A 23,326-nucleotide genomic window follows, 5' to 3' on the forward strand; every position below is an offset into this window, starting at 1 on the left:
GAGGGTCGAGCTGTGGATGTGGTGTATATGGACTTCAGTAAGGCATTTGATAAGGTTCCCCATGGTAGGCTCATTCAGAAGGTCAGGAGGAATGGGATACAGGGGAACTTAGCTGCTTGGATACAGAATTGGCTGGCCAACAGAAGACAGCGAGTGGTAGTAGAAGGAAAATATTCTGCCTGGAAGTCAGTGGTGAGTGGAGTTCCACAGGGCTCTGTCCTTGGGCCTCTACTGTTTGTAATTTTTATTAATGACTTGGACGAGGGAATTGAAGGATGGGTCAGCAAGTTTGCAGACGACACAAAGGTCGGAGGTGTCGTTGACAGTGTAGAGGGCTGTTGTAGGCTGCAGCGGGACATTGACAGGATGCAGAGATGGGCTGAGAGGTGGCAGATGGAGTTCAACCTGGATAAATGCGAGGTGATGCATTTTGGAAGGTCGAATTTGAAAGCTGAGTACAGGATTAAGGATAGGATTCTTGGCAGCGTGGAGGAACAGAGGGATCTTGGTGTGCAGATACATAGATCCCTTAAAATGGCCACCCAAGTGGACAGGGTTGTTAAGAAAGCATATGGTGTTTTGGCTTTCATTAACAGGGGGATTGAGTTTAAGAGTCGTGAGATCTGGTTGCAGCTCTATAAAACTTTGGTTAGACCGCACTTGGAATACTGCATCCAGTTCTGGGCGCCCTATTATAGGAAAGATGTGGATGCTTTGGAGAGGGTTCAGAGGAGGTTTACCAGGATGCTGCCTGGACTGGAGGGCTTATCTTATGAAGAGAGGTTGACTGAGCTCGGTCTCTTTTCATTGGAGAAAAGGAGGAGGAGAGGGGACCTAATTGAGGTATACAAGATAATGAGAGGCATAGATAGAGTTGATAGCCAGAGACTATTTCCCAGGGCAGAAATGGCTAGCACGAGGGGTCATAGTTTTAAGCTGGTTGGTGGAAAGTATCGAGGGGATGTCAGAGGCAGGTTCTTTACGCAGAGAGTTGTGAGAGCATGGAATGCGTTGCCAGCAGCAGTTGTGGAAGCAAGGTCATTGGGGTCATTTAAGAGACTGCTGGACATGTATATGGTCACAGAAATTTGAGGGTGCATACATGAGGATCAATGGTCGGCACAACATTGTGGGCTGAAGGGCCTGTTCTGTGCTGTACTGTTCTATGTTCTATGTTCTATGAAAACCACTTCCAGGCCTAACTAGAAGAATTTTGTGTAGTTAATATTATTATGTTAGCAACTAATTACACGTTATGTTGATGACAAAACAGAGACTTTGAAGAGGATCAGATGTTGGTTCTCACTCCTTTTGGATCCTAAACTGTTCTGCCCACAAATCCAGACGACCACATCACAATGGGCACTGCTAATGCTACTCCTCAGTATTAACACTTTCAGTCCTATATACAAGTGCCCTTTATTAGGAACCATTAATTTTATTTGAAGTGATGGTTTGTTTATTCAGTTCTATAAACACTAATATTCAGAAAAAAATTGTTAATTTAAATATTTCCATTCACACTCCACTCATTGACTGAGGTAACAAATTTATTTACTCTTTTGTGCATAATTGGCTGCAGATATAGTTATTTATGGCAACCACATAAATGTTAGTTATTTACTGCATAGTGAAACAAATTAAATGATTTTTCTAATGCACTCATTATCTTTTAAAATGCTAGCAAAGGCACAACTAGAGTCCCAAGTGAAATGTGGCATCCATGCCAAAGCCAAAACTTACTACCAAACTGAACTATAAATGTCAAAAGTAGAACAGCAGGATCAGTAAGAGAACACGGTTCTATAATAGGGGCCACACTCAGGATAACTAGGTAACAAGTGACTGCTGCATTAAGGCAAGGTGGCAATGTCAAGGTCACCACTGTGGGGAAACCATCTCTGGAGGTAGGTTATCAGCATAACAATGAAGTGTTATGGTCACCAGGTCATTAGGGGTGTCCCAGCCTTTTGCATGAGGCTGACCATCTTAGAACCTTGACTTACACTAGAGAATTTTAAAATAGTGTTCAAAGTTGCTAAAATGTCAGTCTTTATCAAGAGCTTTGGAATACAAAAGTGAACAAATGATACTTCAGTTATGAAGAGCATTGGAAGATGCCATATAGAGCAGTGCTTTTAGACACATCAGTAAGATACAGCAGCTGAAAAAATATTATGAGAACAGCTTGCATTAACTTGATCATTCCTTTGGAAGTTGAAGAGTGACCATTTAAACAAGGAACAAAAGAACAGTTCAGCACAGGTACAGACCCTTCAGCCCACCAATACTGCACCAACATACGATGCCTTTCCAAACTAAAAGCCTTATCCACTTGCAGTGAATTGTGGACCTCCATGCCTACATCTTTCAGTATATTGATGGTATTAAGCATTCTAACATTTACTGTATACTTAAAATATTAAGATGTTTGTAACAAAGTGTTTCAACATGATGGACACAGAAAATATTTCCTCCATGGCAGGATTAAGATGGTGGCCACTTACGAGTGAAGCCAGGAAGTGATTTACAGATGAAATTTTATTTTTGGATTAGGATTATTCCACAGCACAACATCGTGGGCCGAAGGGCCTGTATTGTGCTGTACTTTTCTATGTTCTTTGAAAGGCAGTGAAAACCTGGAACACACTTCCATTAGGCTGTGGACGCTGAGGCAATTAAAAACACAAGACCTTTTGCTTCCCACTTCACTTTCAAGAAGAAAAAAAAGATTTTTCTTCATATCTTCTAGCATGCTAGCTGCAGTTCTCAACAAACAAGTTACGCACCAACTTCATTTAACCAAGTAAATAAGAAGGGCATGAAAACAGAACAAATCACTCCACAACATGTTGTCCTAAGCAGTGCACATATTGCTAATCTTGCAGAGTTTGAATCGAATTCTTGGAGATAGCAAGAACTGCAGATGCTGGAGTTAGAGACAACACAGTTTTGAGTTGGAGGAAAACAGCAGGCCTCCATGGAGGACAGTTTCCTCAGAGGAGAATCCTGACAAGTGAGCCTCCGCTGCACTCCCTCTATGGCAAGTATATAACTTCTTAGCTAAGGAAATCAAAAATGCCTACAATTCACCAGAGGTGGGCTTACCAAGTTACAGCATATTTCCAGTAAGACATCTCAACTTCTGAGCTCAAATTTAATTGGGTATTGTGCGTGAAGTTTTGCTGAACTTACCTGAAGTACAAGCTCTTGTCTCCAGACGCAGCTGTCATTGTTTAAACTCTGCCTGCTTCTGCAGCTTTGAGAAGTCCTCTGTGGGCCTGAAATTCCTCAAAGACTTCCCTCCACTGTTTTGGAATCCGGTCCTTTCACTCACCCCACCCAGGATATCTGATTAAGCAGTGCTCGCTCTCTTTCTGTCTCAAGGAGACCCATGTGACAGGAAATCTCACGTGATTCCCCAAAAACACTTGGAACAAAATCCGACCCTGTCTCTACAGCTGACTGGACCTCGAGCAGCCAACATACTCAACATGAACTTGTATTTAAAAAGCACCTTTATCATAAAATGTGCCAAGCATTTTCACAGTGGCATTAACAATGTATGGCACCAAGCCACAAAAGCTTAGTCAAAGCAGCTTTTAAAGGAACTTTCTTTCTCTAGAAGCTCCTTAGGCTGGAAACTGGCCAATCAACACCACCAGAAAGAACATGTTTCTAAATATTATTGAAAGCAAGTTCAGAACTGGCTCATTTAGTTTCTTTTTACAAATTGGTGGTCACCTTTGTTCTTCTTCAAAAATTGTAACATGGTTTAGTAGACCTCAAATTCTTCTTGCAGACTTCTGGGGAAAACTGCTGCTCTACTACCTTTTCCTTTTAGGTCTTTGAGGTTAAGCACAGCCTACTGTATTTGTGGATGGAAGACAACTAATCTTTGATGGACGAAAGTATTCTTTAGGTTCCATGCTCAATAGCACTGTCCGTTGTGCAGTGTAACCTGATCAAAGAAGTGTGGTGACTTCCTATCCTTTTCACAACCACTTTATTAATAAATGAAAGCAACTATTAAACCATTTTCACACCCCTGCCTCATTAATCACTTAATCATGGGAACCATTACATAATTCATTAAACAGCCTGAAGAATTATTGATGAGTTTTAACAATTAATGCAGAGATGGTCACAACCTCTGAAAGCTCAACAGAAGCTGAAAGAAGTTAAATAAAATAGTTCAGCCCTGTGGCATTCAATTAAGTAGTGACACTATAATCAATAAAACAGTAATAGAGCTATCCGAATTTCCCAATGAAGCAAATTCCTGATCTCTGGCCATATCACCAAAGTCACACAAATGTTTTCATGGTAAAACAGGAATCATATAGGAGTCAACAGCTATAATCTGTACTTGGTTGTAAGGTGTGAAAAAAGCCAATTACTGTATCAGGCCATTGGTTCATCTCTGGCTCACTTTCTTTGATGCATAACTTCCAAACCCAAACTGGTACCTCTATAAAAAAGCGTGCACGCATATAGCTCATGCATGTCTTTTTACAACAAATTGGCTGATGCAGAGTCAGCCAGCAAGACCTGCTTAAATCCTCCTCCCTCCGGACCAACCTCAGGGAATCTCTCTCTCTCCCACAAGCTATTGTGCTCCTGAGATGCTGCTTGGCCTGCTGTGTTCATCCAGCTACACACTTTGTTATCTTGGATTTTCCAGCATCTGTAGTTCCCATTATCTCTAAATCCTCCTCTACGTTACTTTACACGGCAAGGAAGGAATGGGAGTAGGTCATTGCACCCTGCAAGTCTGTTCCACCATTTAATTGGAAAATTAAGTGCAACAGAATCCAGATTAACCATCCATAGCAGCAAAAAATCTATCCATTTTGAACTTAATCAACTAAGCTCGCAACTAGAATTGTTCGTGAGAGTCCGCTCACAGTCCCTGTTCGTATGAAGAAATCTTGCCCAATTCCACTCTTGAATGGCTTCAGTCAACTGCCAGCAAAGTCTACCTAACCCATCAGTTCCTTTTGAGAATCTTAGAAAACCAATATAATCCACCCTTAACCTTCTGTATTACATTGAATACAAGCACAATTTATGTAAACTGCTCTTTAAAATCAACCCATTGGAACCCGCTAACATTTGCGAATCTGACTTTCACTCAATCCAAAGTCAACATGTTTGAAATTGTCACACCCAAATCATAATCTAAATAGGTTTTATATAGTTGTAGAAAACTTTTTTTTGTACTCTAATTTTGAAGAGTAACACATCATTAGCCTTTAATTTTTTAAAATTTAAATAGGTCCCTACCCTATTCACTTTTCACCATTTAAAAAAAAATTCAATCTATGACTGTTTGGTCCAAAATGTGAAATTCAACTTGACTCCATGGGAAAAGTGGAGACTTTTCTGACTGAGGATCCAGCATAAAATTTTCTTCAGAAAAAACTGCACAAAGTGGAAGCTAGCAATTCCAGGACATGAGTTTATTTTCTTTAGTCAATCTCAGTACATGGGTGTTCACTGCCCATCACCAGTAAAGAGCAAGCAGAGAGGAATTCTGAGACTGGTGGCTTTTACCGGAATATCTTGCCACCTAAGCTGTATACAGGATATTGCAGTAGTGTCTACAGTTATCACCCCTTCTCCATGGGTTTTCCAATGAATCAGCCAGGCTACAAGGGAGCTCCAATGCCAACTGGAACGTGTGCCTCAAGAGGCAGCTTTAGGCCAGTCCAAGGAAGCCTTGGAGCATTCCATCCAAACCCCGTGTTGGTAAGACACTAAATAAATGGATAATTAGCAATACTACTTTCAGTTAAATGATGGAATATCATTTGCATTTTTAAAGATGAAAAATGTGGGCTGAACATTTAAATTTCAGGATTTAATACTGAGCATTCTTTTTCAATCATTTTCTGAGGGAATTAAAATACAATCAAAGGTGTTCTTCACATACTGGTTTCCCTCTATCTAAGAATGAGACAGCACATTCGAGGTTAAAATTGTGGCTGCGCTGGCTCTTTGGGAGAGGCATTTGAATTAATCCCTGCACAATTTTCATTTTCAAGTACTTGTCCAGTTTTTATTTGTAAACTCTTATTTAGAATAAACTTCTTTCATTCTTTCTGACACTGCCCTCCAGATCACAACTCACTGGATTAAAAGAACTCAAGTTCACCTCTGGCTTTTTTGCCAATTACCATAAAGTTGTATCCTCTGGTGACTTGCCCTTTTGCCACAAAAATATTTGTTCTTTATTTAGTTTATCAAAGCCCTTCTAGATTTTGAACATCCCTACTCAATCTCCTATTAAACTTTTATAAGGTGAACAATCCCAGTTTCTCTAGTTTGTTCATATAACTGATATCATGGGTTCCTAGTAATATTCTTGTAAATCTCCTCTGCGCCTTTTTCTAAGACCTTATCATCCTTTCTAAGGCATGTTGCACAGAACTGGCCGTAAAGCTCTAGCTAAGACCTAACCTGTGATTCCTAAAAGTTTGACATGTTCCTTGCTTGCTCACTTTATACCTATGTTTACAAAATCAAAGATTCTATAAATGTTTGCTTTAATAAAACAACAGCACCAGGGACCCGGGTTCGATTCCAGCCTCGGGTAACTGTCTGTGTGGAGTTTGCATGTTCTCCCCGTGTCTGCGTGGGTTTTCTCCGGGTGCTCCGGTTTCCTCCCACAGTCCAAAGATGAGCAGGCTAGTTGGATTGGCCATGCTAAATTGCCCGTAGTGTTCAGGGGTGTGTGGGTTATAGGGGGATGGGCCTGGGTGGGATGCTGCAAGGGGCGATGTGGACTTGTTGGGCCGAAGGGCCTGTTTCCACACTGTAGGGAATCTAATCTAATCTAAGGCGATGATACTAGGTTTGTCGTTGACTACAACAAGATGCAGTTAGTACTGAAGTCCTTGAGTGGAGTGTCCAGGATTTAAATCTAATAATTTAGGAATTGTGAAACTTGTCCAAGTCATGGTGATATTTGACTTGGAAGCAAATTTTGAGTCAATTGTGTTCCTATGCAACTTGTCCAATAAATACATGCACACCAAATTGGAAATTGCTAGAAAAGCACAGCAAGTCTGGCAGCATTTACAGAGAGAAGTCAAGAGTTAACGTTTCTGGTCCAGTGAGCATGGTAGAAAAATACACTAATTGGTCAAATGCACAATTTCAAACATTGGAAGACACACAAAAGAAGTGTAAATAAAATTAGTGCAATTGAGAGATGCAATATTCCTAGTTCAGGATCCCTGCAAAATGGCAGTAAAATAGATTTATTAACCTAGAATGTGATGTAACATGCAATATGGAAGTCAGTCAGCAGGAATACTGCAGATAAATGTCGTCACTGAAGAGTAAATGGGCTGGATTTTTCCAAGGAGTAGCAATCTCACACAGAGGCATACTTCCATACTGATGGCTCTGTGCTATGAAGGAGCCTGTCAGAGGAAAGAAAACCACACTCCCCTTTGCATAGCAGTCAGCTGCGATTTTCTGAAATTTAAAGTCCAGAATCCATAGACACTTTGACAGCTGCTGTTAAACCGTAAGTACACAAGGTAAATGTGACATTAGAGTACTAGGAGGATAGGTCGGATGAATAGGAGAAACAGAGTCCAGTGGGAGCCTGGTTGGGTCAGAGTCATGGGGGCTGGGTGTAAGTGATCTGAGGGAGAAGTAGTTGGGAGTGTCTGAGCTAAGTACGGGGTCCATTAAGTAGTTAGTTACTCAATAGGCTTTTAAACCAACTTTTCCTATTTTACTCCAAAGTCTCTAATGTAAATGGTGAAGGAGAATTAATTGTCCAGCAGAAATCTCAATTTCCTGGGAATTCCTTTGGAAAGTTGTAACATGGGATTCTGCAGGGTTCCCATGTATAACTCCTATCCATCATAACTGTCTTTCCAGCAGAAAATCCAAGCCAATAAGTTTCTAATGCATCAGTGCATTTAAATCTAAAGCATAATGTGGACATTTATCACCATTAGCCAAAGCTTCTACATAAAGTGATGGTGAACAAATATATACACTTGAAAACCAATTAGCAGCAAGAACTTCCAAATCATTGTTCATGGAGTTAATTTTTCTTATGTTCCTTTAATAGCATCATTTACGCTGCAAGGGGGTCAGTTATAAGAACAGAAGAACTAGGAGCGAGAGTAGGCCATCTGGCCCCTTGAGGTTGTCCCGCCATTTAATAAGATCATGGCTGATCTTCTTGAGACTCAGCTCCACTTACACCCACTCATCATAACCCTTAATTCCAGTTATGAGATGGTTGGTTTACAATGAAGAGCCATACCAACAGCATAGTTTAAATTCCCCTACCAGGTGAGGTTACCATGAAGGACTCTCCTCCTTAGTCTCCCTCCTTGCCTGAGGCACAGTGACCCTCAGGTTAAACTACTACCATGTCTCTCTCAGTCTCATGAGGAAGTAGCCCCACAGTCTGGCAAGACAATGCTGATGTTTACAGGCTTACGGGTAAATTCGATATTCTTCAGATAAGCAAAGTCCAGTGTATGTTTGGTAATTTATTCACTAAAGTAAAATTCATAATTTAAAACAGCCTGACAGCACAAGAATAATGAATAGTATCCTTTGTATAATGGATTAACGAAACCATTACAGACGCTCAATGTTACTTTGTTCTAATATAACAATCTTGAGCAACCAGCCTCAATCTTTTCCTTTTATGTTTGTAAGGATGTGACTCTCCCTACAAAGATGGAAAACAACCTCCTCTCTGGGCATTTACCAATCATGCTCAAGTCAGTTAAGAAATATGTAACAGCAGTCTGTGAAGAGTAATGGCACTGATTGTCCAAGAGTGACGATTAGATCCTCTTATAGTGATGCTCTGCACGTGAGGTGCAAATGTTAGATGCCATTTGTCAGCACAAGCCTGCATATTGTCCAGATCTTGCTGTGTTTGGGTATGGACAGTTTCACTGTCTGAGGTGGTCATAAATGCTGAACATTGTGCAATCATTAGTAAAGGTCCCCACATCTGGCCTAATGACAGAGACAAGGTCTTTGATGAAGGAACTGAAATAATTATTGCCCAAAAGCCTGGAAAGGTCCCAGGTTAGACATCAGCTATATGTCAAATAAACTAATCTCAGTAGCACAACAATTGACGAAGGAAATGGCTCAAATTCCCTGCATGTGAAGAGGTTTAAGATTAGGATTGTACTTGGCTGTTGCAACTGCCTGTTAATGTTCACTAGGAAAGCTCACCTACTTCTTGAGCAAGGTGAAACTTGGTGATCTCTTATCCAAACACATTTATGAAAGAATAAAATCTGTTACTTGGGGGACAGTAAAAAGCTTATTTATGAGCAGTACTGGCACATCACAGTAAGCAAGGCTATCCAGATCACAGGACGCTTAGAGTGAGGCACACAGGTTACGCTGCACAGGAGGCGCACAAAGCAAGATCAGCATTAATAGAAGTTGCACAGGGGTCAATTCATCAGTCTAATAATGGCATGGAAGAAACTGTTCTTCAACCTGCTGGTGCAGTTCAAACTTCTGCCTGACAGAAGGGAAGGGGTTGCAGGACAGCATTACTGGGGTGGGAGGTGTCTTTAATGGCGTTGACAGCCTAATCGCAGCAGCAAGTGTAAATGCAGTCCCATAGATGGAAAGTTGACTTCTGTAATGGTCAGACTGTGCACACAACCTCCTGTAGTTTTAGTGATAATGGGAACTGCAGATGCTGGAGAATCCAAGATAACAGTGTGGAGCTGGATGAACACAGCAGGCCATACAGTCCTGCTTCTGCATGATGCTAATGTATTATAACAGCAACCAATCTTACTGGCGTGAGAGATTGACACACTTTTGAGTGGCTAGGTCAACTCCTGGTCAGCTTGAGAAACACAAGAGGCAGCAATCCCTATTAAGAGCAGAAACATGTCCATCAACAACACCAGGGATTTGACAGTGCCAGCAGCCCTCAATCCGTAAAGATCACATCTGCCCAACTTGGGAGGGAAATGTGTGTGCAGTGATATGAATTGGCTTTCTGTCAGATTGGAATGTTTTAAATGTTAATGTGGGAGATCGCAGGATCAGATAGGGAAATTATTTTAAATTGGAAACACACATCCTTTGCACAATGCCGTGCACAGTAAGTTCCAGACAACTATATAAGGTAGAAACAGAAGAAGTTCTTTTCAGGTCATGACTGAAATGCCGAAGAACAAGCAGCATCCAAAACACAAGGTGGCCACCACATGCAAGGCTGCCTGAGGTGGTACAACTGCCCAGAATATATACTATGTGCCCCCTTGCTGAATAGAACTTTCCAGCGGTGCCATCAGCATACCATTTCAAATCGATACATTATTCTGCAATCATGTATCCATTATAGGGCTTTATGGATTTATATACAAACTAGTTATGAAATGGCTTCATTTCAATGGAACATTCCAGCTTGTTAAATGAATTACAGTCCGATTCTGGTGCAACTAGGATAAGTTATTGAACTGCAGCGATCAATAAAGGCTCAAAATATTTACAGTAACAAGGCAATATTGCATTTGGTTTAAACATTCAGTCATTTATATTCCCTGCGCTATCAATGTTAATCTCATGAAAGACTGAACCTCAATGCAAATTACAAAACAAACTGATTAAGGATGAATTTATAAAGTGGATGAATTAAACCAAAACAAATAGACACGACAGTTAAAAGAAATCAGAATGAAGTGGGCATGAACAAGTTCAATCCAAGCTTACTGATTAAAACTGTCCTCTAATTTAGCAAACACACTCCTTAGTCTGAGTGAAAGCAAGCTACAGGTGACATTTATAGCAAGAATAATACGTAGCATGCTTTAGTGGAAAAATAGCTGCGCAAAACCATGCTAAATTTGTCCCTTATTTCCCTTCACTGAAAGGGGCCAATTTGTAATCTAAGAACTATGGTACAAGTTTGTACCTCAGCACACAGATCTGTGTTTGTACTCTACTGCTTCTTATAATGCTAATTATTTCTTTTAGTCAGTATTTCAATTTATCGTTGCTGGGCTTGCACACTTTACGCTACCTGTTCAAAGTATTTTGATTTTAATCTCGAGAATCAATTTGAATGTTATGTGCCGAATCAATGTACTCCTAAACCAATACACCAACCCCACTCCCATCCACCCACTCAGGTCTTCTCCTTGCTTTGGGGTGATAAGTTCAGCAGCAGTGTAATTCAGCAATGGGAGTCATAGCATGCTAGCGAGCGAGAGGAGATGTGACAGCTGAGCCTGGCATACGTTTTACAACCAAGTTCAATAGATTGCACCCTGCATTATAAACCACAATTCTACAGTACAGTTAACACGTACGTACACACATAATTAACATACTTAATTCACAACGTTGTGCTTTGATGAATCTCACCTAAATAATTGACTGCGATATGGTTGGGCCTGTGAGATAAACTTAGTCAGCACTGTTCATCTAAAATCTCTTCTTAAGTAGCTGTAGGTCAGGTGTGACCCCACAGTTTATCCTGGAAGAATTCAGTTGAATGCCATTGTGCTCCAGTTATGAAGATGTACCATAATCCTTGCCTGCGCACAATCTTCCTTGAAGAAATTTTTCTAAACTATGCTTTAATTACACCTGCAGCAGAAACATTAAATTGATTGGCGCAGTAACTACAGTTGGAAACTGCAAAGGCATCAATTTAGAACTGACTTAATTAATTCAGATTTCATAAATTGAGAAATTAATTAACCAACTATTAGAGCACTCCAATTCAGACTCTTTAGAAAGGAAGGCAAATTACATTATGCCTTTGAGTGGTAGTGTGGGTAGCATTGTATATTCACATGTAAACACCAAAAGAAGCATTAACCAAATTCCCTCTCATATTTAGGATTTTCATACAATTCTGGTGGCTAGTCTGTTAGTTCACACTCCATTACAGCATATATCTTAAAGCACAGCTTGTCATTGGTATTTTGGAACAGTAGCCTGAAACACACAGCATTAGTACTGAGAATTTTGTAGGGACAAAGATCTAAATTTCCTTAGCAAATTTCATACAATCATTCACACTAATTTCAGTCTGATCTGTCTCAATTCTCACATCTATTTGTTACAGTTTCATTCGTCCACTTTTTTGAGGATAATTTTTGCCAGCAGTTTGTTTTATGACTTGTGAGGGGTTCACTTTCTCAGGAGATTAACATGGTCAGCACAGGAAATATAAGCGACTGAATGTTTAAACGACAAACTTGTCTCGTTACCTGAAATATTATACATATTTATTCAATAACTTCCTTAACAGCAATTGATTCTATTTTCACCATAGATACAATCACTATCTGGAGGTATGTTGGTATGTCTGTTCTAATTATAAATATTGGAATGTATAACAAAACCAAAGAGAGGTTTAGTTTCCTTAAGAATTGTATGGTGCGATTTCAGACAGACTAAAAAGACATTTGCGCAAAATAGTAATGAGGTGAAATAAATGCAATCTCCAGCACTCCCCCGCGCACACACCCCCAACACAAAAAGGGATGCCAAGATTGGCTACATTGGGAGCAATGGAACTTTCACAACACAACATGACACTGGACATTTTACTTTAGATGCGACTGAGGTTATTGCAAATATCAAATGTGGTTTCATAATAGATACAATCTACAGTTCATTACTTTCAGCTGAGCAACTAAATGAAATGGAGGCAGCAGTAGGGAAAAGGAAGAGGCTTGAGACTTACTAAGCAGCCGAATCATTGAGTTGGTATTCCCTTGATCGACCAAAACAAGCTTGAACGCCAGTGTCACTCCAGAGCCTACGGATCACATTTGCTAGATCTTCAGGCAAGATGCCCTGCTCCTCAGCTGTACCAGACAACGCAAACAGCTGGCGTGCATCATCCTGAAAAATAAACACCAGTGTATTCTAGTAACAGTCACTATCAGTCTTCTCCTTCTTTGCCCGCCGTTCGGCACAATCACAGTGATCACCTTAACATGATATTTTGATGAGAAATACCATTCAACATTAAATATCCCAAATTCAAGAGGTAACAAGTGGTTGAAGAATGAATTTCCTTCAGATTTGAGTAGTGAGCGGAGTGATTGAGCGAGTGTAGAGAAAGTGAGAATGAATGAATGAGAGGGGGCGAGTATGGGCAAACGAGTGAATGGAGCCTTATTGTCACATATTCAAATGAGTACAGTGAAAAGTTTATAAGTCGCCGTTTACAGTACCATTTTAGGTACAAAGGTGCCTAGGCGCAGATTCTTCAGTTACAAGTTAGTTACAGTGTAATGATGTCACCAACACAGGGCACCATCTTAGTCACAGGTATAATCTTAGTCTCAGAACAGAGAAATGAAGAAAAAAAGGTTACATTACAGCTGTACACACTATAACCATAGGTCAGAAAAACAAGGAGCAAAGTTAAACAGACAAACATTACCCTCTTTCCAAAGGCTCTCTACAGCAGACGTGTGCAGGGGGCCTCCATGTGGTCTGACCAGTGGCTACCACCATGGTCCGCACTAGGCCGCTGACGCCGCTTCGCACCTGGTCACTGGGGTCCTGCTTTGTGCGGTAGTTTAATCTTTAGTTTTATCACAAGGAATTGATGTATCCTGCAATAGCTTAGGACTCTTACTTCATACCAGTTATCCTTCTGACCGCTCAAGATTTGGACCAAATCATCATATTTTATGCTTGAGCCCACTCTATCCAAGAAATTGCCTAAGAACGTTCAAATTAATGCATTTAGGATTCCAACAAGCAAGAGAAAGAAACTGTCAAAGCATCACTCTGGATTTGAATCTTCTGATGCGTTAATTTGGACACACTGTCATTGATCGCAGACAAGAGAGAGCCTGGCTTTTTTTTAAAAGAAAGAGAGATATTAAGGTCATCAAGGGGTATGAAAAGAAAGTGGGAAGCTGTTCTGGAGGTAGAGAATAAGGCATTTGCATATCAAACGGTGCAGCGGGCTTGAAGGACTGAATGGTCTATTCTTGCTCCTAGTTTCCAACCAACCATACCAGTAAAATACTATCCTCCATCAGGGTCACTTTATAGTGTAAGATTGTAAAATTAGGGGATTTACTGAATTAGGGGATTCCATTTACTGAAAGTGCAAAATGGTAACTTGAGAGTATTCAATTCCCCAAGCAATGAAAAGAAATCAAGAAGCTGAATTCTGATTAAAGGAACAGACTGAGAACACTACTAGAACCTTTGGCATGCTAGCTGTGTTTCTCTAATGCTTTTAAGAATATTTCAGAAACTGATAAGCAGAAAGGATTTAACTTTTGTCAAATTTCAAAAACTGGATTCTACTTTCTGGACTTGTCAAGCCAGCAGCTTCCCCAGTTGTACCATCTGAGAGTCTGAAATGCTATAAATCTGAAATATTTGTCAAAATCCTAATGCTGACAATACTTGTGTGTGTATAGCCTTATGTTTGAACTAGACCACATGGCTCTAATTTTATGAATAGTTACTCTGCAAGAGTTTCAGCAAATAATATATATATTCCTCCTTAGCCACTGAGACTCAAACATGGAGTGAAATATGACACATTCGATTGTCATTTATACAACATTAATCATCTTCAGAATAAAGAAACACAACTGCACTGTACTGAACGGTAAGACTACACTCATGCGGCATTGTTCAATCCTTGAGCATTTGTAGGAAGTTACTGATAATACAAAAAAATCAAATTCATCTCAGTTGCTAGGAATTTCAACAAGAATATTGTTCAGTTAGAATGAAAAATCAAGGATCATGGTGCTGTCATCCAGACATCGACACGCGTAAATTAGCGCAGTCTACAGTGTACTGCTGCACAGCAAACAACGGAAGTGGAAAGGATAGGAAATCGTCAAAGCAGATGAAAGGTTTAAGTGGTCAGCATTCAATGTGGGTAATTATAAAATGGTTAAAATGCTTCCCCTTATGAATCTTTCATATGCCAGCTTCTAGCCAGTTGCATGCCTCTGTTTTCCTTATTATTTCTTCAGTGGGTGAGAAAATTATTTGAAGTGTTTTAAAAGGCATGACAGGAATGAAATAAAGTTCTTCAAAGCAATTGGGGGAGGGGGTGCAGAGCGAGATAAAGCAAGTGTCTGAGTGACAACAATCAACATCATCACCACACCACAGTCTTATTAAATAAAAACACAACTCAAACTCTAAGTTACCACTCATTCTAACAAGGTGGTATGTAGTCAGTTTTCATCAAATCGTGAACCAATAATCAAGCATTAAAATTGGTCAAAAAGTTACTTCCGTCAGCTAAAACGATCAAAAACAGTGCTGAGAACACCACAATTTCTCATTTACCTGACTGTCCCACACTGCAAAGAATTTGCTGATGATGCCAAACTGGAAAAAAAGGCACAGATGCAGAAAACTACAGAACAAGTTGGATAAAAATAACATATAGGCAGAAACACGGCAATGATTTTTCAATGCAGACAAGTGCAAAGTGCTCAATGTAGAAAGAAAAAGCAAACACATACATTGCTAATGGTGTTGACAGGTTAAAATTCTAACACAGGAGTTGGTGGAATTTAATGGTGACTATGAAACTATTATTTCATTGTCATAAAAACTTCTCTGATAAACAATATTCTTTAGGGGTGGAAACTGTCACCTATTATCTGTCTGGCCTACATGTGATTCCAGATCCATGGTAATCGGATTGTCTTGTAGCTACCCTTTGACATGATCTCACAAACCACTCAGTTCAAGCACAATTAGGGATGGATGTATCAGTGATGTACAATGATAGAATAAATCAGACACTGATAAGGTTATTTTGGCCTGGATATTCAAAAATGAAATAAGGAAGTATAAAAGATAGGATAAAACAAAGTGTTGCTAAATTCCCACTGTAGGAATGAAAGGAAACAGATTCAAACTAAATTTAAAAAGCACATTAAAACTAACATCAATGTTTTCCTCCTTCAGATACCGACCGCAGGATTGGACTCCTGAACAAAATAAAAGGCAAAATAAATGGCATCATTTAAGACTGGATGCATCAACTGTGGGGAAGGGATGTGGTTGCATAATACTTCTTGCCAGATGAGGTCAAAGTGGTCTGAATGACCTGAATCGTTCGTAATTATAGAGCAAAGATGTGCAATAATGACTTCATACACCTGGAAGGAATTTCCACACAGAGCTGGAAGCAAAGGAATAAGGATGGCAGATAACTTAAATCGACAGCTGTGCAAAAGGACACAAATATGCTTTTTAATTTTATTTCAATAACAGCTTGTCATCAGAGTGAATTGAGTAATCTCTGCATCAAGACTTTCAGAACCATTTGTACCTTGTGCAAGATTCAGTCATCAGGCATTTACTGTAGCACAGTAAAACGTTAACCTAGTTCTCATCAAAACCCACTATTCCATACTTGGGTTAAGTGCCATAGGGTTGCCATTTCAGGGTGTCCAGCACAATGACAGGCAACTACGTTAATGCTTTCAAATTATTTGCAAGTTGTCAGTGATGTAATGGAACAGTTTAGACTTGAATAACCGTTAGAAATCAGATGCAAAATTGAGAGTCTGAAAAGTGATTTCATCTCAAACCCAAGATTTGACAGAAATTATGAAGGAACAACTGTTCACATAACCTTATGTCCTAGCCATGAGAATTCAAGTATCCCAATCCAAAAAGGTAAGGTGAAAGAGTCTTGAAAGTAACAGCACAAAGAGAGATACTGGTTATAACAGAGTTTCAAATTCCTATTTCCCTCCATATTCTCCTTCCTGTGGAGGGGATGGGAAAGGAAAATCAAAATATGATAGGATAGTTAGGACTGGAGGCAAAACAAAAATGGGGAACATTAACATAATGTAGGCTGTCAGGGAATGGAGAAGAACAAATGGAGCTTCGGGCCAGACAGAATAGCCAACTGGGTTTTGGACAAATTGACGTTTGAAGAGGATGGGAGGCTTATAACAATAACACTGGAGACATTGAAGCCAGAAGTGACAAGTCCAGATAAGTCTGTCAGTGGCATAGAGCTGAGGGCAAAAGAGAAAGGGATGTTGTTGCACAGATGGTCATTTGTCCCATCAAATCCATGCAAAATAGTAAGCATCTTGAACAGAATGTTAGGACTTGTAGCTCACATCTGGATTCAACATCGTGGTAAAGTTTGACGTGGACTAGCAAAGACTGAACAATTGAATGACAAGACTTTAGATAGCAGATTTTAAAAAAAAACATATTTATGCATTGGGAACACAGGAGGTAACAATTCTCTGAAAACATAGCTGGTGATTGAAAAGTGTGCAGATTCATAAGCTGCTGGGGAGCCAAATCTCAGATCCCAGGAAGCCACTCACAGCTGACTCCTGCATTAGGATGCATTCATTCCTCCTGTGCCTGCAATTCAAAATATATACAATCCAGCTGAATGTTTATTAGATTCTCTGGCTAGTCTGCCAAACATTGGAGTTAATGTCTGGAGGGGAAAAGTAACTAAGGCCCCGAGATAAACAATCCTTCTGCAATATCTAGTGCAGTCTTATTCTAGTCAACAACAACGCACTGAACATAATGTTGACATAATGCCTCATTTTGAGCAAATGAAAAGGAAAATTATTAGTAAATCTCTTATCGTGGTCAGTGAACGTTGTGTATAATAGGGATCAGTAGAGAGACAACTATAGGAAAGTGTATCATAAAGGCTATTCCATTATACAATGAATGTCAACTGCTGCCAAGTGACTTCTGATTTTGTCTACCTCAGTCCAACACTGGCATCTCTACATCACTGAATCTTTGGAGTATTGTTTCAATGGTCCTTTCATGCTCTAATGTTACAGATAATAGCCAAAGATTCACAAAATTTCAAGTTAACAGGTTGTTACTGCCCTTGTCTATAGTTAGAAATATTTTTGCAAATCCAAGATAGTGCTCAATCTTTAAAGTGTTTGCTTTTGAATGTAGTTGCATGATTTTAAAATTGGATAGTTAAATATTCAAAATAGAAATTTTGTTGCTTTCAAGCTATCAGAACTACAGTATTCAGATCAATTACATAATTCTACAAAATCTTGTCCATTCAAGGGATTGTGATGATTAATTTTGCAACAACAGTGTATATCAAAAGTGGCCCATACTTTAATGTTCTCCAAATAAGTGCTGATGATAAAGTCTGATGAAGCAGAAAAATTCCCAGGGACCAGCTAATCTTGATAGATTACTGGCATAACAGACATAAATGGATCTTTTCTCAAGCCTCTGGTAGATCATGAAAGCACTTCTGTGATAGGGAATTGAAAGATGTCATCACAGCCATATTCACACTCTTGGATAACCATGGAACCTAGCAAGTGGAGTGCAGCTGTTACACTGCCCAGTGAGCCTGTGGACCTCAAGAAATCAGGTCTAGCATGGCAAAAGAAACTCTCACATTGATCACATTACCTCGGTCAATGAACCAGTACTCCCCTCCTGATTGAGCACTGTCTGCAATTAGCATTGAGGGTGGCAAGGACACAAAATGTACTGTCTTCAGGGAACTTCAAATGACCATCTCCAAGAGTGGCTTGGTAGCATCACTACTAACTGATCTGGCCAAGAGCAAAAGAGCACAGCTACTAGACCAGGTTGACATGTTTGAGGACACGTGACAGGGATAACCTGCTCACTAAGACTTGGTTTGTGCTCCACCAAGATCATTCAGCCTCTCACCTCATTTGGCTTTGGTCTGAACGTAGATGAAAGAGGTGACGTCGGGATAGCATTTGATCAACACATGGCATTAAAGAAGCTCCAGCAAAACTGCAGTTAATGGGAATCAGGGAGAAATTTCTCAACTGGTTGTAGCTATCCTTACACAAAAGGAGGATGCTTGTGGTTTTTGCAGGTTAATCATTTCAGCTCCAGGACATCCCTGCAGGAGTTCGTCAGGGTAAAGTCAGTGGCACAAACATTTTCAGCTGTTATATCAATGGCCATTCCCCCATCCTAAGGTTTGAGGATAATGGTCCATGACTGCACAGCAGACTGTTCTGCACCATTTGCCACTGCTCAGATAGTAAAGGAGTCCACATCTACTTGCACCACAACATAGATGGCCTTCTGGCTTTGGGTGATCAGCTACGATTAATGTTTGCACCACACAAGTTCCAGGCAGTGACAAGCTCCAAAAGGAGAGAGAATCAAACCATCACCTTTGATGTTCAATGGCATTACAATGGCTAGATCCTTCACTATCAAGATCCTGGGGATTAATATGGGCCTGAAACTGAATAGGATATTTGTATAAACACTGTGGCTACAACAGCAGGTCAGAGAATAGAAATGCTTTTGGAAGTAACTCACCTCCTAACTCCTCAAACCCTATCCAGCATCCATAAGTCAGAAGTGTGATGGAATACTCCCTACATGCCTGTAGGAGTGTAGCTCCAACAACACAAAAAGCTTGATGGCTACATATGCCTAAAGAAGACATTCAACTCAAAATGTAAATGTGTACTAACTGCATGGCGGGGGCGGGGGTGTTGAGAGAAAGAAGCAGAGTGCAAAAGCACAAAGGACAAAATCAAACTCAGCTAATTATCACCCCAGTCTACTCTCAATCATCAGTAGCGTCATCAACAGTACTATCAAGCAGCACATGCTCAGCAATGCACAGTTTCGGTTCCACTAGGGCCACTCCGTTCCAGACCTCATAGCTTTGGCTAAATGATGGACAAAAGGAGCTGAATTCCAGTAGAGGAGAAAGGGACAGCACTTGACATCAATACCAAGGTAGCAAGGAGCCTAGCAAAACCAGGGTCAATGGAAATCTGGGGAAAGATCCTCCACTGGCTTTACTCACATCTGGCACAGGAGACGATAGTTGCAGTTGTGGAGGTCAGTCATTTCCACAGGAGTTGCTTAGGGTAGTGTTCCAGGTCCAGCCATTTCAGTTGCTTCATCAATGATGCTCCCAACATCATAAGATCAGAAATGGGGCATGTTCACCAATGATTGCAAAACGTTCAGCATCATTTGTGACTCCTCAGATACTGAAGCACGCTGCATCCAAATTAAATAAGACTTGGACAATACCCAGACTTAGAATGAAAAGTGGCAAGTAACATTCACTGCACACAAATGCTATGGAATGACAATCACCCACTGATATTCAGTGATATTACCATCACTGAATCCGCCACTATCAACATCCTGGACATTACCATTGACCAGAAACTCAACAGGACTTACCTCAAACAGTGACTACAAGAGCAAGTTAGAGGCTAGGAATACTGCGATTAATTAACAACTCCTGACTCCCTAAAGCCTGTTCACCGTCTATAAGTCAGATCAGGACCCGTCCAATTGCCTGGATGGGTTTAGCTCCAAGTCAAGAAAGTTTGACACCATCTACGACAAAGCGGCCACTTGACTGTTTGTGGATATTCTGCCATTCAGTCCCACCATCATGGATGCTCAAAGCAGTATAAACCATCTGTAAGATGCACTGGAGAAATTCACTAATGCTGCTTAGACAGTACTTTCCAAGCCCATCTAGAGCGGCAAGGACAGGAGATATAAGGCAACGCCATAGATCCCTTCCGAGCAACAACATCCTGACTTCGAGATAATTAATCATCCCTTCACTACCACTGCGTCAAAACGCTAGAACATATCCATAACAGCGCCGTGGGTGTACTTGCACAAGATGGACTCCAACAGCTCAAGAAAGCAGCTCACCACCACCAATGCATGCAACGCATGAATTTAAATTAAAAAATTGGTTGCTCCAATGCCAGAGTAAATGAAACCCACTGAAAAAGGAGCAATTTGTGTCTTCTTGTATATGTCATAACAGCATACTTATCAAACACATAGGTCAGTTTACAAGAAACTTCCACTAAATTAGTTACAGATTTGACTTACTGCTCTGCCAGGCTCTCCAAAGTCTATTTTCAGGTTTCCCATAGCTTTGATGATGGCCATGATGGATTGGATGGTGTTGCTGTACACCACCGCTTTGTATTGTCTACATTCTTCTTCCGAGTACCCATCCTCATGGATAATCCTATAGAATCCAAGAAAAAAATTTTCAGTTCTACATTACTCTTACACTACAAAGTCAGGCTGTAAGATCCATGGAATCATGGGCCTTGCACTGCCTTCGAACCTACTTGTAATATAATCATTGCCTGACACTACTGCAACTGTCATTCATAAAATGTGTTATATTAAAGCTAATTAGTTCAAGCCAACAGCAAGGACAAAAAAACAATACAATCAGATCCACAATTCAAAATTGAGAAAATAAAATGTGAGGCTGGATGAACACAGCAGGCCCAGCAGCATTGAGAAATTTTGTTTTAGAAGCTAAATGCTCCTTAAAAATGAATTTCAATTAATCTCTAGTAATTACTGTTCTGGGTCTATTATAGCATGCTCTTACTTTTGGGGAAGGACATGTTAATTTGCTGTGCACTGTTTCATTTAAATGAATAATGAGATTTCTATGAACTTTCAAGCAAGGAATATTTTAAATGGCATCCTCTAAACATTCATTTAGGGAACACACCTTGGTTAAGTAATTTAAGGAAAATACACCGATTTATCGAGAATAAACTGGCAATTCAATAAATCCAACCACTTCACTACATTCCTTCAGAGTAGAGCACAAAGCAAAACACTCAGCACCTTCTCTGAATCTTGAAAAATCAGTGAGCAGTGGGAAATACCATGGGGGAAATCAGTGAAACAAGTCTATGGTGAAACTGAGAAATACAGAGAAAAGGATAATTCCCAACAACCAGTGTATATTGAGTATTCATACAATTCATAAAATACAATACCTTATCCTGGACCTTAGTCATAACCATTTTACTTAATAGAATGTAGTATTCCTTTCTGTGCTCTATAGCTATGATATACCAAGTGTATGAATAGGGTGTGTATTTGGATGGCTTGAGTACATGGAATATACGGAGCCCCACTAGTTAGCTCGGTTGGTTGGATGGCTAGTTTGTAATGGAGTGTGATACCAACAGTGTGGGTTCAATTCCTGTATTGGCTGAGGTCACCATGAAGGTCTCAACTTCTCATCGCTGCCCCCCACTTGAGACATGGTAACCCTCAGGTTAAACTCACTGACAGTCATCTCTCTCTAATGAGAAATAGCAGCACTGTGGTCCTCTGGGATTATGGCAACTTTACACATGACCATCATAAAATATGGACACATCTTGAGCACTTCATTACTAAGTTCACAATGTTTCAAAATGTCAAAACAGGATTACAGCATGTTGCAATTTGCTTTAAGGCAGAGACAGGAATTTTAGCTTTCCTTGCTGTATATCCTTGTGTGTGGTTCTAATCCTTGGAAACTATTTGAGCTTTTATGCCTTCTGTTTGCCTTTCTCCTTTCCAAGTCCTCCTTTTCACAATGCCCCTTGTTTAAAAGGGCCCTTTAAATAACTTATACCCCTACACCCCCTTACTATAAATGCAACTTAACACTGAGAAATAACCTCCATGTTTGCAGCCTCAAATAAATTCACATTGCTCTGATCCAAGTGGAGGATCTCAATGTTTCGGAATAGACAGTTCTTCTGCTATTGGTCTTCAATGTCAGTATTAAATAGTCTCAGATCAGACACAACCGGCGATACAGCACTAAATTGCTTCTAATCATCCAAAGAGGCACAACACATTGTTGGTTTGTCTCACACCTATTTCATTGAGATTAATCTTTCACAATTCCTTGTCGCATTGACGCAACACTGAGTGGTATGATGGGATGATCACAGGCAAACCCCAAGTAGTAGTGAGGTGCCTATAAAGACCAATATAAAAAGTGGGTGCGCTAGTGACAGCATAACATACTGTTCATGGACAAATAGCTTATATTCTTCAAAACATCAAAAATAATACTCACTTCATCTGTTTCACAATTGTGCTTTTCCCAGATTCTCCAGCACCTGTCAAGACAAAATAATGCAGATTGCTTTCAAGAACTTGGATTTAATAATAAAACATTACAACAAAATCTCTCAGGCCTGTACACAGTCATTGACATTTTGTAGTAGGCTGGGTCTGTATTAATTGAAGCATACACTTACAAAATGATGAATTGCACTGAGGTAATCTAACAGTCTCCCCATTCTGCTCACGAATACTAATGTAGATGCTCTGATAACATTGATGTTGGAGAGGGAAGGGAAGGGAAGTGAAGGGAGTGAATTTCTCTGTTCACACATGACATTTATTTCCTAAATACATCTTTAAAAAGTGATCTTTAGTAATTGGGAGGTCTTGTAAAATCGGCCCATCATGCATTTGAAGGAAGCCACTTTATTGAATTCCA

At 40.0% G+C, this 23,326-nt stretch overlaps 1 protein-coding gene across 2 annotated transcripts in view; it reads right to left on the minus strand.

Moving 5' to 3' along the window:
- Positions 1–23,326, minus strand: part of LOC125460246 (guanine nucleotide-binding protein G(i) subunit alpha-2) — a 239,458-nt gene that overhangs the window by 97,762 nt on the left and 118,370 nt on the right. For both annotated transcript variants that reach the window (XM_048547482.2, XM_048547484.2), the window contains exons 2-4: positions 22,898–22,940; positions 20,896–21,037; positions 12,725–12,885 (exon numbers count right to left, since the gene is read on the minus strand). In XM_048547482.2, the coding sequence (XP_048403439.1) occupies positions 12,725–12,885; positions 20,896–21,037; positions 22,898–22,940 (346 nt within the window). The remainder of the gene's footprint in view (positions 1–12,724; positions 12,886–20,895; positions 21,038–22,897; positions 22,941–23,326) is intronic.

This window comes from Stegostoma tigrinum, chromosome 11 (assembly GCF_030684315.1).
Source record: "Stegostoma tigrinum isolate sSteTig4 chromosome 11, sSteTig4.hap1, whole genome shotgun sequence".
NCBI lineage: Eukaryota > Metazoa > Chordata > Chondrichthyes > Orectolobiformes > Stegostomatidae > Stegostoma > Stegostoma tigrinum.